The sequence below is a fragment of the Bombina bombina genome, chromosome 1, assembly GCF_027579735.1.
Source record: "Bombina bombina isolate aBomBom1 chromosome 1, aBomBom1.pri, whole genome shotgun sequence".
Taxonomy (NCBI): Eukaryota; Metazoa; Chordata; class Amphibia; order Anura; family Bombinatoridae; genus Bombina; species Bombina bombina.
This window is the reverse complement of record NC_069499.1, coordinates 581593025-581609307: the sequence shown is the minus strand read 5'-3', so window position 1 is coordinate 581609307 and position 16283 is coordinate 581593025. Positions and strand designations below refer to the sequence as shown.

The following is a 16283-nucleotide window of genomic DNA, read 5'->3' as shown; positions in this document are numbered from 1 at the left end:
AGGCCACACCCTCCCTTATTACACAAATACACATCACCTGATATGCTTAAAGGGACAGTCTAGGCCAAAATAAACTTTCATGATTCAGATAGAGCATGTAATTGTAAACAATTTTCCAATTTACTTTTATCACCAATTTTGCTTTGTTCTCTTGGTATTCTTAGTTGAAAGCTTAACCTAGGAGGTTCATATGCTAATTTCTTAGACCTTGAAGGCCACCTCTTTTCAGAATGCATTTTAACAGTTTTTCACCACTAGAGGGTGTTAGTTCACGTATTTCATATAGATAACACTGTGCTTGTGCACGTGAAGTTATCTGGGAGCAGGCACTGATTGGCTAAACTGCAAGTCTGTCAAAAGAACTGAAATAAGGGGGCAGTTTGCAGAGGCTTAGATACAAGATAATCACAGAGGTTAAAAGTATATTATTATAACCGTGTTTGTTATGCAAAACTGGGGAATGGGTAATAAAGGGATTATCTATCTTTTAAAACAATAAAAATTCTGGTGTAGACTGTCCCTTTAAATCCAATAAGCATTCAAGTTTACACAGCTTGGAGTTGGACAATATGCATAAAATGATGATATGGTCAAAATACTCACTTGCCTAATAATTGTGCACACAGTGTATATACAGGGAGAGCAGAATTATTAGACAAGTTGTATTTTTGAGGATTAATTTTATTATTGAACAACAACCATGTTCTCAATGAACCCAAAAAACTCATTAATATCAAAGCTGAATAGTTTTGGAAGTAGTTTTTAGTTTGTTTTTAGTTATAGCTATTTTAGGGGGATATCTGTGTGTGCGGGTGACTATTACTGTGCATAATTATTAGGCAACTTAACAAAAAACAAATATATACCCATTTCAATTATTTATTTTTACCAGTGAAACCAATATAACATCTCAAAAACATCTCAGAAACCAATATCACATTCACAAATATACATTTCTGACATTCAAAAACAAAACAAAAACAAATCAGTGACCAATATAGCCACCTTTCTTTGCAAGGACACTCAAAAGCCTGCCATCCATGGATTCTGTCAGTGTTTTGATCTGTTCACCATCAACATTGCGTGCAGCAGCAACCACAGCCTCCCAGACACTGTTCAGAGAGGTGTACTGTTTTCCCTCCTTGTAAATCTCACATTTGATGATGGACCACAGGTTCTTAATGGGGTTCAGATCAGGTGAACAAGGAGGCCATGTCATTAGATTTTCTTCTTTTATACCCTTTCTTGCCAGCCATGCTGTGGAGTACTTGGACGCGTGTGATGGAGCATTGTCCTGCATGAAAATCATGTTTTTCTTGAAGGATGCAGACTTCTTCCTGTACCACTGCTTGAAGAAGGTGTCTTCCAGAAACTGGCTGTAGGACTGGGAGTTGAGCTTGACTCCATCCTCAACCCGAAAAGGCCCCACAAGCTCATCTTTGATGATACCAGCCAAAACCAGTACTCCACCTCCACCTTGCTGGCGTCTGAGTCGGACTGGAGCTCTCTGCCCTTTACCAATCTGGCCACGGGCCCATCCATCTGGCCCATCAAGACTCACTCTCATTTCATCAGTCCATAAAACCTTAGAAAAATCAGTCTTGAGATATTTTTTGGCCCAGTCTTGACGTTTCAGCTTGTGTGTCTTGTTCAGTGGTGGTCGTCTTTCAGCCTTTCTTACCTTGGCCATGTCTCTGAGTATTGCACACCTTGTGCTTTTGGGCACTCCAGTGATGTTGCAGCTCTGAAATATGGCCAAACTGGTGGCAAGTGGCATCTTGGCAGCTGCACACTTGACTTTTCTCAGTTCATGGGCAGTTATTTTGCGCCTTGGTTTTTCCACACGCTTCTTGCGACCCTGTTGACTATTTTGAATGAAACGCTTGATTGTTCGATGATCACGCTTCAGAAGCTTTGCAATTTTAAGAGTGCTGCATCCCTCTGCAAGATATCTCACTATTTTTGACTTTTCTGAGCCTGTCAAGTCCTTTTGACCCATTTTGCCAAAGGAAAGGAAGTTGCCTAATAATTATGCACACCTGATATAGGGTGTTGATGTCATTAGACCACACCCCTTCTCATTACATAGATGCACATCACCTAATATGCTTAATTGGTAGTAGGCTTTCGAGCCTATACAGCTTGGAGTAAGACAACATGCATAAAGAGGATGATGTGGTCAAAATACTCATTTGCCTAATAATTCTGCACTCCCTGTATACAGTCATTGCCAAAAATATTGGCACCCCTGCATTTCTGTCAGATAATGCACTACTTTGTCCAAAAATGTGTTGCAATTACAAATGTTTAGGCATTCTCATGCTTATTTTTGTTTGTTTGTATTGGTATGACACAAAAAAGTGGATAAAAAAAGCCAAATCTGACACATTCCACGCAAAACTCCAAAAATGGACTGGACAAAATTATTGTCACCCTCAATTTAATATTTGGTAGCACACCCCTTGGAAAAAATAACAGAAATCAATTGCTTCCTGTAACCATCAATGAGTTTCTTACACCTCTCTGCTGGAATTTTGGACGACTCTTTCTTCGCCACAAAAAAACATAATTTATGCTTACCTGATAAATTTATTTCTCTTGTAGTGTATCCAGTCCACGGATCATCCATTACTTGTGGGATATTCTCCTTCCCAACAGGAAGTTGCAAGAGGATCACCCACAGCAGAGCTGCTATATAGCTCCTCCCCTCACTGCCATATCCAGTCATTCGACCGAAACAAGCCGAGAAAGGAGAAACCATAGGGTGCAGTGGTGACTGTAGTTTAATTAAAATTTAGACCTGCCTTAAAAGGACAGGGCGGGCCGTGGACTGGATACACTACAAGAGAAATAAATTTATCAGGTAAGCATAAATGATGTTTTCTCTTGTTAAGTGTATCCAGTCCACGGATCATCCATTACTTGTGGGATACCAATACCAAAGCTAAAGTACACGGATGATGGGAGGGACAAGGCAGGAACTTAAACGGAAGGAACCACTGCCTGTAGAACCTTTCTCCCAAAAACAGCCTCCGAAGAAGCAAAAGTATCAAATTTGTAAAATTTTGAAAAGGTGTGACGCGAAGACCAAGTCGCAGCCTTGCAAATCTGTTCAACAGAGGCCTCATTTTTAAAGGCCCAGGTGGAAGCCACAGCTCTAGTAGAATGAGCTGTAATCCTTTCAGGGGGCTGCTGTCCAGCAGTCTCATAGGCTAAGAGTATTATGCTCCGAAGCCAAAAGGAGAGAGAGGTTGCCGAAGCTTTTTGACCTCTCCTCTGACCAGAGTAAACGACAAACAGGGCAGATGTTTGACGAAAATCTTTAGTAGCCTGTAAGTAAAACTTCAAGGCACGGACTACGTCCAGACGTTCCTTCTTTGAAGAAGGATTAGGACACAATGATGGAACAACAATCTCTTGATTGATATTCCCGTTAGAAACCACCTTAGGTAAAAACCCAGGTTTGGTACGCAGAACTACCTTGTCTGAATGAAAAATAAGATAAGGAGAATCACATTGTAAGGCAGATAACTCAGACTCTTCGAGCCGAGGAAATAGCCATCAAAAACAGAACTTTCCAAGATAAAAGTTTAATATCAATGGAATGAAGGGGTTCAAATGGAACTCCCTGAAGAACTTTAAGAACCAAGTTTAAGCTCCACGGGGGAGCAACAGTTTTGAACACAGGCTTAATCCTAACCAAAGCCTGACAAAATGCCTGGACGTCTGGAACCTCTGCCAGACGCTTGTGCAAAAGAATAGACAGAGCAGAGATCTGTCCCTTTAAAGAACTAGCTGATAAGCCTTTGTCCAAACCCTCTTGGAGAAAGGACAATATCCTAGGAATCCTAACCTTACTCCATGAGTAACTCTTGGATTCACACCAATAAAGATATTTACGCCATATCTTATGGTAGACTTTCCTGGTGACAGGCTTTCGTGCCTGTATTAAAGTATCAATGACCGACTCAGAGAAGCCACGCCTTGATAGAATCAAGCGTTCAAACTCCATGCAGTCAGTCTCCGAGAAATTAGATTTGGATGATTGAAAGGACCTTGTATTAGAAGGTCCTGCCTCAGAGGCAGAGTCCATGGTGGAAGAGATGACATGTCCACTAGGTCTGCATACCAGGTCCTGTGTGGCCACGCAGGCGCTATCAGAATCACTGATGCTCTCTCCTGTTTGATTTTGGCAATCAGTCGAGGGAGCAGAGGAAATGGTGGAAACACATAAGCCAGGTTGAAGAACCAAGGAGCTGCTAGAGCATCTATCAGCATCGCGCCCGGGTCCCTGGACCTGGATCCGTAACAAGGAAGCTTGGCGTTCTGGCGAGACGCCATGAGATCCAGTTCTGGTTTGCCCCAACGATGGACCAGTTGAGCAAACACCTCCGGATGGAGTTCCCACTCCCCCGGATGAAAAGTCTGACGACTTAGAAAATCCGCCTCCCAGTTCTCTACGCCTGGGATGTGGATCGCTGACCGGTGGCAAGAGTGAGACTCTGCCCAGCGAATTATCTTTGAGACTTCTAACATCGCTAGGGAACTCCTGGTTCCCCCTTGATGGTTGATGTAAGCCACAGTCGTGATGTTGTCCGACTGAAATCTGATGAACCTCAGGGTTGCTAACTGAGGCCAAGCTAGAAGAGCATTGAATATTACTCTTAACTCCAGAATATTTATTGGGAGGAGTTTCTCCTCCTGAGTCCACGATCCATGAGCCTTCAGGGAGTTCCAGACTGCATCCCAACCTAGAAGGCTGGCATCTGTTGTTACAATCGTCCAATCTGGCCTGCGAAAGGACATACCCTTGGACAGATGGACCCGAGATAGCCACCAGAGAAGAGAATCTCTGGTCTCTTGATCCAGATTTAGTAGAGGGGACAAATCTGAGTAATCCCCATTCCACTGACTTAGCATGCATAATTGCAGTGGTCTGAGATGCAGGCGCGCAAATGGCACTATGTCCATTGCCGCTACCATTAAGCCGATTACTTCCATGCACTGAGCCACTGACGGGCATGGAATGGAATGAAGGACACGGCAAGCATTTAGAAGTTTTGATAACCTGGACTCCGTCAGGTAAATTTTAATCTCTACAGAATCTATAAGAGTCCCTAGGAAGGAGACTCTTGTGAGTGGGGATAGAGAACTCTTTTCCACGTTCACTTTCCACCCATGCGACCTCAGAAATGCCAGAACTATCTCTGTATGAGACTTGGCAATTTGAAAGCTTGACGCCTGTATCAGGATGTCGTCTAGATAAGGAGCCACCGCTATGCCTCGCGGTCTTAGAACCGCCAGAAGTGAGCCCAGAACCTTTGTAAAAATTCTCTGGGCTGTGGCCAACCCGAAGGGAAGAGCTACAAATTGGTAATGCCTGTCTAGAAAGGCAAAACTTAGGAACCGATGATGATCTTTGTGAATCGGTATGTGAAGGTAGGCATCCTTTAAGTCCACTGTGGTCATGTACTGACCCTCTTGGATCATGGGTAGGATGGTCCGAATAGTTTCCATTTTGAATGATGGAACTCTGAGGAATTTGTTTAAGATCTTTAGATCCAAGATTGGTTTGAAGGTTCCCTCTTTCTTGGGAACCACAAACAGATTTGAAAAAAACCCCTGTCCTTGTTCCGTCCACGGAACTGGATGGATCACTCCCATTACTAGGAGGTCTTGCACACAGCTTAGGAATGCCTCTTTCTTTATCTGGTTTGCTAATAACCTTGAAAGATAAAATCTCCCTTGTGGAGGAGAAGCTTTGAAGTCCAGAAGATATCCCTGAGATATGATCTCCAACGCCCAGGGATCCTGAACATCTCTTGCCCACGCCTGGGCGAAGAGAGAAAGTCTGCCCCCCACTAGATCCGTTTCCGGATAGGGGGCCGTTCCTTCATGCTGTCTTGGGGGCAGCAGCAGGCTTTCTGGCCTGCTTGCCCTTGTTCCAGGACTGGTTAGGTTTCCAGGCCTGTCTGGAATGAGCAACAGTTCCCTCTTGTTTTGAAGCGGAGGAAGTTGATGCTGCTCCTGCCTTGAAATTTCGAAAGGCACAAAAATTAGACTGTTTGGCCTTTGATTTGGCCCTGTCCTGAGGAAGGGTATGACCCTTTCCTCCAGTAATGTCAGCAATAATTTCCTTCAAGCCAGGCCCGAATAAGGTCTGCCCCTTGAAAGGAATGTTGAGTAATTTAGACTTTGAAGTCACGTCAGCTGACCAGGATTTAAGCCATAGCGCCCTACACACCTGGATGGCGAATCCAGAATTCTTAGCCGTTAGTTTAGTCAAATGAACAATGGCATCAGAAACAAATGAGTTAGCTAGCTTAAGCGTTCTAAGCTTGTCAATAATTTCATTCAATGGAGCTGTATGGATGGCCTCTTCCAGGGCCTCAAACCAGAATGCCGCCACAGCAGTGACAGGCGCAATGCATGCAAGGGGCTGTAAAATAAAACCTTGTTGAATAAACATTTTCTTAAGGTAACCCTCCAATTTTTTATCCATTGGATCTGAAAAAGCACAACTGTCCTCAACCGGGATAGTGGTACGCTTTGCTAAAGTAGAAACTGCTCCCTCCACCTTAGGGACCGTCTGCCATAAGTCCCGTGTAGTGGCGTCTATTGGAAACGTTTTTCTAAATATAGGGGTGGGGAATAGGGCACACCGGATCTATCCCACTCCTTGCTAATAATTTCTGTAAGCCTTTTAGGTATAGGAAAAACATCAGTACACACCGGCACCGCATAGTATTTATCCAGCCTACACAATTTCTCTGGAATTGCAACTGTGTTACAGTCATTCAGAGCAGCTAATACCTCCCCAAGCAATACACGGAGGTTCTCAAGCTTAAATTTAAAATTAGAAATCTCTGAATCAGGTTTCCCCGAGTCAGAGATGTCACCCACAGACTGAAGCTCTCCGTCCTCATGTTCTGCATACTGTGACGCAGTATCAGACATGGCTCTTACAGCATTTGCGCGCTCTGTATCTCTCCTAACCCCAGAGCTATCGCGCTTGCCTCTTAATTCAGGCAATCTAGATAATACCTCTGACAGGGTATTATTCATGATTGCAGCCATGTCCTGCAAGGTAATCGCTATGGGCGTCCCTGATGTAATTGGCGCCATACTAGCGTGCGTCCCCTGAGCGGGAGGCGAAGGGTCTGACACATGGGGAGAGTTAGTCGGCATAACTTCCCCCTCGACAGAACCCTCTGGTGATAATTCTTTTATAGATAAAGACTGATCTTTACTGTTTAAGGTGAAATCAATACATTTAGTACACATTCTCCTATGGGGCTCCACCATGGCTTTCAAACATAATGAACAAGTAGGTTCCTCTGTGTCAGACATGTTTAAACAGACTAGCAACACTATACACTTAACAAGAGAAAGTGAGGGGGCGCCCTACTATTAAATGAGTGAGACAAGTGGAGGCACTAGAGCCAGAGTCTTCTAATGTGTCAAAAAATTTAATAATTAGTGAAAGGGGATAAATGTGAATATGTGAATATGTACAATGATAACCAATAATATAGTGTGAATATAAGTGAATAAAATTAGGAAAACTTGTGATAATAGTGATCAATATCAAATATTAATCCATATATACATATATGTATATCAACAACCTAAAAATAATGAACTCAATAACAATACACAGTGGTAAAACAATTATAATGTGATACAATTAGTTAATAAAAGTGTGTCTTATTGCCTAAGATAGACATATATGAGGCAATAGAAATATTAAAATATTGTAAAGTCTCTGGAGAGGAGAGAAGGCAGCTATCTGATGAAACAGCCTGATGAAACAGCCATTGGCTGAGAAACGCGTTGCCTGTATTTTTATAATTTTTATTAAAGTCATTTTTAGCATTTGAACACTTGCTGCTCTTTCTTTGGGATTTTTTAACCTTTTTACTTGAGGTTAATCACCATTTGGACCACTGTGGGTTCCTCTGAACTATTGAATCTACTTGGATGACTTGCCACAAGTCTGTTGGGTGACTGAATTGATCCCTTCCTGCTCCCATAGCATCATTAGAGGTGCTTTACACATTGTGAGTACCACTCTTCTCATTGTTTGAATCTGTTAACTTGTATCAACAATACTAGGCCATATAGGCACCTGTGTTTCCTTTCTGTCCACACAGACATCAGTTCCTGTGCAGGAAGCTGGTCTTCTGGGTGACCGAATAGATCCCAGACTGCCTACTTAGCACTAATTGAGGTGCTCTTCTAAATGTGAGTCTGTTTCTTATTTCAAGATCTACAAGTTTTGGACCAAACAATATTGGGCCATGTGGCGCTTCTGTTTTTTCTTTTCTTTCTTCGCCAACTGCTCCAGGTCTCTCAGATTGGAAGGGTTCCTTTTCCCAACTGCTGTTTTGAGATCTCTTCACATGTGCTCTATGGGATTGATATCTGGACTCATTGCTGGTCAGTTCAGTACTCTCCAGTGCTTTGTCTTAAACCATTTTTGGGTTCTTTTTGACGTGTGCTTTGAGTCATTGTCCTGCTGTAAGACCCATGACCACCGATGGAGAATACATGAACTTGCACATGATATTTTAAATTCGGCTTTTTGCGCTCGTCTGGTTAGCGCGTGAGCAAAAACAGTTTGCTTTCAAGTCATAATACAAGTGAAATACAACGGCCACAAAAAGACGAACTTCTAGCGCAGTTAACCACGAGTGGGAGCACTTATTAACGCTCCATTTGTAATCTGACCCACATTCAGGTGTATGGACAAAGGGGTTATATCCATTACTGAGTGTGAATGTAAGAAACAGTATATAAGGGAGACTTCAAGGACCCTAAGAGAAAGATTTAGAGAACACCTTGGGAAATAGAAAAAGGTCATACAGATAAGATCATTCATAGACATTATAGGGAGGTTCATAGAAGAAACACCAAAAGTTTTGGTGATTATGTAAGGTAAAAAAAACAACTGGAGAGGAGGTAATTATGAGAACAAACTACTAAGAAGAGAGGCAGAATTAATCTATAAGTTTAAAAACTTAACCCCAGTGGGACTAAATGCAGAAATTGATGAGTGCATTCCATGATTCCAACAAAGCCTGAGAATATACTATAACATATCCTCTTTTTACTTTTAATATAACACACACAACAGGACCTGTTCAGACTGTGTAGAGACAGTGAGTTCACCTGAAGTGTATATTTACACTTATAATTGGACTGACTTACGTATTTTAAAGAGGAAAAGGAAATTCAATTCTAAAATGTTGCAGACTTAATCAGTTTTTACTTGATTAAACCTCCTTATATACACTAAATTTTGAAATGTCCACCACTAGAGTGTAGGATATGTGCGTATTGTTTTTCAGCAAGGGATATCAAGAGAACAAGACATTTGAAAATAGAAGTGATTTTAAAAGTATTAAAACAACATGCTCTATCTGATTCTAGCAAGTTTAATTTGGACTTTCCTTTCCCATTAAGAGATATTTCTTCTGCTACTTCATCAGCAGCGGAGGTCCTGGGTTTCTAAATAATCTTCCTCAGAAGAAGGGATTTCTGACCCCACTGTACTCCTAATTTGTGCAGGGTATGTGCGTTGCTCCTGAGGGATGTCCCTGATAAACCTAAGGCTTGTAAAGATTTCCTTCTGTCCCTTGCAAGCACCTGCATTTAACTGGTGAAGGTATAAAAGCAATCAGTTCTGAAATTGCAAAGTGGATATATTCTTTTAATTTAGGAGACAGGTTAGAAGAACTGTCCTTGGGATAACCCTGGTTGAGTACTCTGATGTAAAGGCAATGCATATATACACATAACCGTGTGCTCCAATCTGAAATTAAAGGACAATTCTTCTGCTAAGTCATCAGCAAAGGTGGTGGTGGTGGTGGTGGGGGGGGGGGGGTTGTTGTGTTTTTGAATAATCTTCCTCAGAAGGGGAAATTTCTGATTCCACTGAACTTCTGATTTCTGTAGGGTACCTAGGGGGACGATCCTAAGGTGTGTCCCTGATGAACTGGTGGAGGTATATGATATGAATCACTTTAAAAATTGCAGAATGGACATATTCATTTAATGTAGTAGAAAAATCGGAAGAGCTGTCCTGGGGATAACCCGGTTTGGTTGTAAATACCTGAAAACTTTACTGTAAAGGCAACACTGCATGACCCTGTCTAGAATGAGACATAGACTCCACACATACGTGGCATAACTAAGTGGGGGAGAACACACACCAACAATCCTAACAAAGCAAACAATGTTGTGAAGGGGTTAAATTATCTGTGGAAAAACCAAAGGTTACAGTATATAAGAAAGGATAAGCAAATATCTACAGGTAAACAGTAGTGCAGTACTACAGTATAATAGGCAAACAAAGGGTTAACAAGGGCCGGATTGGGCCACCGGGATACCGGGAAAAAGGCCTGGTGGGCCAGGCCTGTATGTCAGTTGTCACAAACACAGACTGGCCTGCTTTATATCACAAGCTTTATGACAGCTGCAGTACCCAGTCTGGCCGCTGGGAGCATAGCTCCCATTTTCTGGTTGAGCTCTCAGGCTTCCCGCTTCAGTGTTAGTGTAGACTCTTCCTGCAAGTTTAACTGTGACTAACTGTGAGTGAGTCCGACATTCACCTGTAGTGAGCAGACGCGGACCATGAATGGGACTCCCCTGGTGTCACAACTCCTAATGCAGGGGGCACAGACAGCAGCAAGCTGTTTCTGGTGGTGCGGAGTTGATATCCGTGCTTCAAGCGTGGGTAAACTGCAACTGCTGAGCAGGAGCTTGCTGTTCACTGTCATCACTGAAGTTTTCCTGCGTGGAGCTGATTACTTCTGTTCCTTCGTGGGGTGTCCAGTAGTATAAAGTGTCCGTGTGTGTTAAGAAGTGTATTTACGTGGAATTCAGGAAGACGAGATCCTGCATTACTACACTGTATAATGTACCTAAGAACCAATATTTATTCATAAGCAGTAGCACCCCACGCAGGATCTCGTCTTCCTGAATTTCACGCAAATACACTTCTTAACACACACGGACACTTTATACTACTGGACACCCCACAAAGGAGCAGAAGTAATCAGCATGTTGGAATCCGCCTATAAGCAACATTTCTGAGCTGTTAAGCTATTTGGGGTTTATAAGCATAGAAATAGAATATACTGTTTTGTTTTTTTCTCCCTAAATTGTGTTTGCAAAACATGTGGTTATCATGATGTAAACTTAATAAGAAGCTGAGTTCTACAGGCTGCTGTGCTAGGCATAAGCACTGGACATTTACGTTTTGTAGCTTGAGCATGGGTATTTTATATTTTTTGTATTGTTTGTTCATTCAAATCTGCCAATCTAGCTGTTTTTTATACAATGGGAACAGGCGGCGTGGCTGGGCTGTAGAGGGCGGGGCTGGGCCGGTCTATACAAATTGTGTATGCATGTGAATTTTATCCTCATTAAGTTAAAGCAGTAAAGGTTTTCCTTGGTTTAAAAGGACCGTGTACTTGAAAACTGGTTTCCCCTGATTGTGTGTCTTATACCAGTTGCAGAGTATAAAATGTATTTTTATTTTTATACGTGAAATAGCAATTTTATTTTTCTCTCTCTATAAAAATACCTGCTTATCATTGAATATACAAAGCCCTCAACTTAGAAAGAGCAACTGAAAATAAACGTTAGTACCTCTCTAGACCGCGCCACCCCACTGGGAGTGTAATTTCTTTTCCTGATTCTTGTTGATATAGCTTTTCTGTAGCCATTACAGCAGTATTGAAATTCAATTCAATACAGGTTAACGTTTAATACAATTTAATACACACAAGCAGGTAAATTGGATCCATATGAACACAAAGGGGAACAACATTAACAGAACACTGTCCTTTTAATGGTGTTTGTGATCTTTAATGGGTAGAACAGATGTATTTCAAACCATATTAAGAGACTGCACCGTGAGTGCAAATTTGTTCCCTGTATAATTTATTTACAGATGAATGCACGTGCCTTTACTAGACCATCCAACCCACACCCTTAAGGTTTTAGCTGTAGATGTTCTTCAACATCTGTAGAAACAGCTGTTTTTGTAAGAAAACAAACAAAAGCTGTTTTGCTGCATATATGCTATAGTTTATGCATCAAATAAATTAATTTCTTATAGTTATCTATCAGTGTACAGTTACCCTGAATCCATGAATAATGTCGACCAAGTGTTTTGTAGCACAAACTTCTAACGACAATGTAAAAAGATGTGTGCAATGTAGTTGACATTAGCTGTGTGACTTCCATTTGTATAACCAGGGATATAAAAATACAAAAGCTTTATAGCATATAGCCGTGATAACTTATTTTCACACGTGTATTACCCAGTCTCTGAGAAACAAATTTTGACAGCAAATAAAATAGAAAGCTCATTCATGCCAACCCATCTTTCCTTCTGAAGTGCAAACTTAATTAATTCTAAGAATAGTCTTATGCTTAAAGGGACACTCAACCCAATTTTTTTCTTTCGTGATTCAGATAGAGCATGCAATTTTAAGCAACTTTCTAATTACTCCTATAATCAATTTGATTCGTTCTCTTGCTATCTTTATTTGAAAAAGAAGGCATCTTAGCTAAGGAGCCAGCTAATTTTAGGACAACACTTGTTTATTGGTGGATGAATTTATCCACCAATCAGCAACAACCCAGGTTGTTCACCAAAAATGGGCCAGCATCTAAACTTACATTCTTGCTTTTCAAATAAAGATACTAACGGAATGAAGAGAATGTGATAATAGGATTATTTGGGTTATTTTAAAGCTCATCTATTGATCACTCTTTGCCCCTAAAGGTCCTCATGGCGGCATTGTTGTCATCACCATGGGGTGACTATTTTATGAAACATTCAAATGAGCACTTTTGAAGATTAGAACACCTTTTGCTCCAGCTAATCAACAAACGCCTTCCAGCTACGCTCTAGGAGAGCTGGATGGGACACATACACAACCACCACTGAACCACCAGAAATAGCTGGTGTACAACCGAATATGAGCAACATCAATCTCATATGTCCGCGCAATATATTTAAAGGGCTTCCACAAACAGAAATAACACAGAAGATGTTACAAGGAGCATCATCTACTAATCAGCAGCTTGTCAAGAAGTATGGCCTTGACAAAATAAATCATGTGCTGCGACTTCATCTACCGAAAAGTCATGGTTATTTCTTCAATCACTTACCCCAGAAAAATGGAATCAAGTTAACAACCAGATCCATACAGACCCTTAGAGGTGACACAGCGCAAGATACTCTAATGGTACAGACCAACTCCAGTACACTGTGTGTTCCTACAAAAACTCCTGCTGACCAGCTTTGCAACGCATTGATAAACATTGCGTATGACCCTGTATCTACATATGCCTCTACTACTAGTACAAGATGACCAAGAAAGGTTCTGGCAGGAGCAGCTTTGAAAATCATTAATCCTTACTTATATATTCAGGATATCTTATTAGAACCCTTACCATGCAGACTTATTACTATTCCTCATAGCAACACCATTTTTGAATCTTTCAATAAATCTATGAACATTCCACCTGTGTGTGTGAGCATATCAGACAAAGGACTAATTGAAGTTTGGTAATATTTGATTTACTGTCTCTTTGGTTTGCGGTTCCCTTAAGAGTCACATTTCTCTGCTGTTATACAAATTGTTTTATTATAATAAGGTTTTTCTTTGTTATAACAAACACATTTTCTCACTTAGCCGCACTCTGACATATAGTTGTCTAATATAAGCAGGATTGCCGTTGATTATTCAAGTTGATATTTCATACAAATTTTCTTATCTCACTGTTAGATTTTTCCTTAAGTAGCGCAGGTTTCCGATTCATAATTATATACATTTCCTTATGTATATCTCATTACTATTTTATGGAAAACATTCTTAGGATATTGGCTAATTTTTTTAGGACATAAAGCTACTTTACCTTAGAGAAGCCTGGGTGTACAACGTGGTGTTTCTCCCCTACTCCACTTTGCCTTGTGGTCTGTGGCCCGGGGTTGCAGTGAGGTATTTATTATTTTATTTACAGGTGTTACCCTATGCTTACCTTATAACAGAGTGTGCTTTCTTAGTTATAGTAGGCTTTTTAATACTTTCTGCGTCCCTATTCCTGCGCCAATTAGGATGATATCAATCAGAGTGTTTGCACTGCTTGATCTGGTTGAATGGTGGTGCAGTTACCCTTTGTTCCTTCATTTTTACTTAATCCTATAATGTTAAAGGTCTTAAGTGATATTTATCCATTTAATACAATGCAGAGCTCCTTTATCACCCTAAGATTCTATTAAAGTATGTTGCGCTAATGTTAGCCTAGTAGTTGCCCTTACTTTTTATATTATTTTACTTTCTACTTAGGTCATTAATTACTTCCAAATTTGCAACATATTTTTCTATGATTATCGAGTGACCTTTACTAATTACCAACCCCCTTGATATCCTCAAATCCAATCTTCCTCAAGGCTCAAAAGTAATCTTATATGTTGTTAATCTGGAGGGAATAAGGGGGACTACATTGTAGTTTGTTATAACATAACACACAGATATAATGTGCAATTTTGATGTAAAATTGTGACTATTTTGTCAGTCTATTGTGTATCCTTATGTCCTCAAATAATAAAATAAAGCCAAGATGAATTCAGCATTGTAGCATCTTTTTCTACATTAACAAAGCTGAATTCATCTTGGCTTTATTTTAGTTTTTGAGAACATAAGGATACACAATAGACTGACAAATTGCAAATTATGTCTATGTGTTGTTATAACAAACTACAATGTAGTCCCTTTTTTCCCCCCACAGTGTGTGATATATATATATATATATATATATATATATTTGATACTATTCAAGAACTAAACAATATACAGAAGCAAGAAAAAAATGTTATCTGCAGTCACGCCATTCTTATTTGTATACTGACTCTACTGCATAAAGAGAGTGTGAGATGAAAATGATGAATATGAACAAAACAACAACAATAGTAAGTACCTTAAACAGATCTCCCCAGTCTCTGTAATATTGGGATGCCAGATCCTGGTTAAGCATTTCACTTTTGGTGGCTGTAAATAAAAGAGGAAATATAACTCAGTATGTTATGTACTAAAGATGAAAAACATTCAGTCACATCAGAAAATTGTGCTACAATCCTATTTGTATGAAGAAACAGCACAAATATTTCATTTTAATAACTGAATCATGCCAAACAAGCAATGATTAGCGGAAACAACTTCTGGTATGTAAAGAGGGCTGTCAAGCTACAGGAGTATACAGCTGTCGAAATAAATAACTGAGAAATAGTGAATAACTGTGTGTAAAACTTTAGTATGATTATATTTCATCCAGTTTCTTTGAAGGGACAAAATAGTCAAAAACATAATTTATGCTTACCAGATCAATTTCTTTCCTTCCTGACAGGGAGAGTGTACGACTTCATTCCTTACTGTTGGGAAATGCAACACCTGGCCACCAGGAGGAGGCAAAGACACCCCAGCCAAAGGCTTAAATATCCCTCCCACTTCCCCTATCCCCCAGGCATTCTTTTGAGGGAACAAGGAAAAGTAGGAGAAACATCAGGGTATAAAAGGAGCCAGAAGAAATAATATTAAAACGGGGGCCGCACATCGAAAACATTAATTACGGGCGGTGTCGTGGACTCTCCCTGCCAGGAAGGAAAGGAATTTATCTGGTAAGCATAAATTATGTTTTTCTTCCATAAGGCAGGGATAGTCCACAACTTTATTCCTTACTGTTGGGAAAACTATACCCAAGCTTCAGAGGACACTAAATGAATAACGGGAGGGAACAGAAAAAAGAGGCGGACCCTATTCTGAGGGCACCACAGCCTGCAAAGCTTTTCTCCCGAAAGCTGCTTTAGCCGAAGCAAACACATCAAACTTGTAAAATTTAGAAAAAGTGTGTAAGGAGGACCAGGAAGCCGCCTTACAAATCTTATCCATTGAGAGTTTGTTTTTAAAAGCCCAAGAGGAAGCCACTGCTCTAGTGGAACGAGCAGTTATCCTCTCAGGAGGCTGTCATCCCGCAGTCTCATAAGCTAAGGGGATGAGACTACTCAACCAGAAAGATAGAGATGTCGTAGCAGCCTTCTGCCCCTTACGCTTCCCCGCATAGATGACAAACAAAGAGGAAGATTGTCTGAATTCCTTAGTAGCCTGAAGATAGAACTTCAAGGCACAAACCCCATCTTGATTGTGAAGCAAACGTTCCTTCGCTGAAGAAGGATTAGGACACAAAGAAGGAACAACAATTTCTTG

At 40.6% G+C, this 16283-nt stretch overlaps 1 protein-coding gene across 1 annotated transcript in view; it reads right to left on the bottom strand.

The window, feature by feature from the left end:
* The window catches only part of UBE2F (ubiquitin conjugating enzyme E2 F (putative)), a gene marked incomplete in the record, with an annotated part of 973189 nt that overhangs the window by 349777 nt on the left and 607129 nt on the right, over positions 1-16283 (bottom strand). Inside the window, 1 exon segment of the mRNA XM_053698825.1 lies at positions 15001-15071. Coding sequence (XP_053554800.1) covers positions 15001-15071 — 71 coding nt within the window.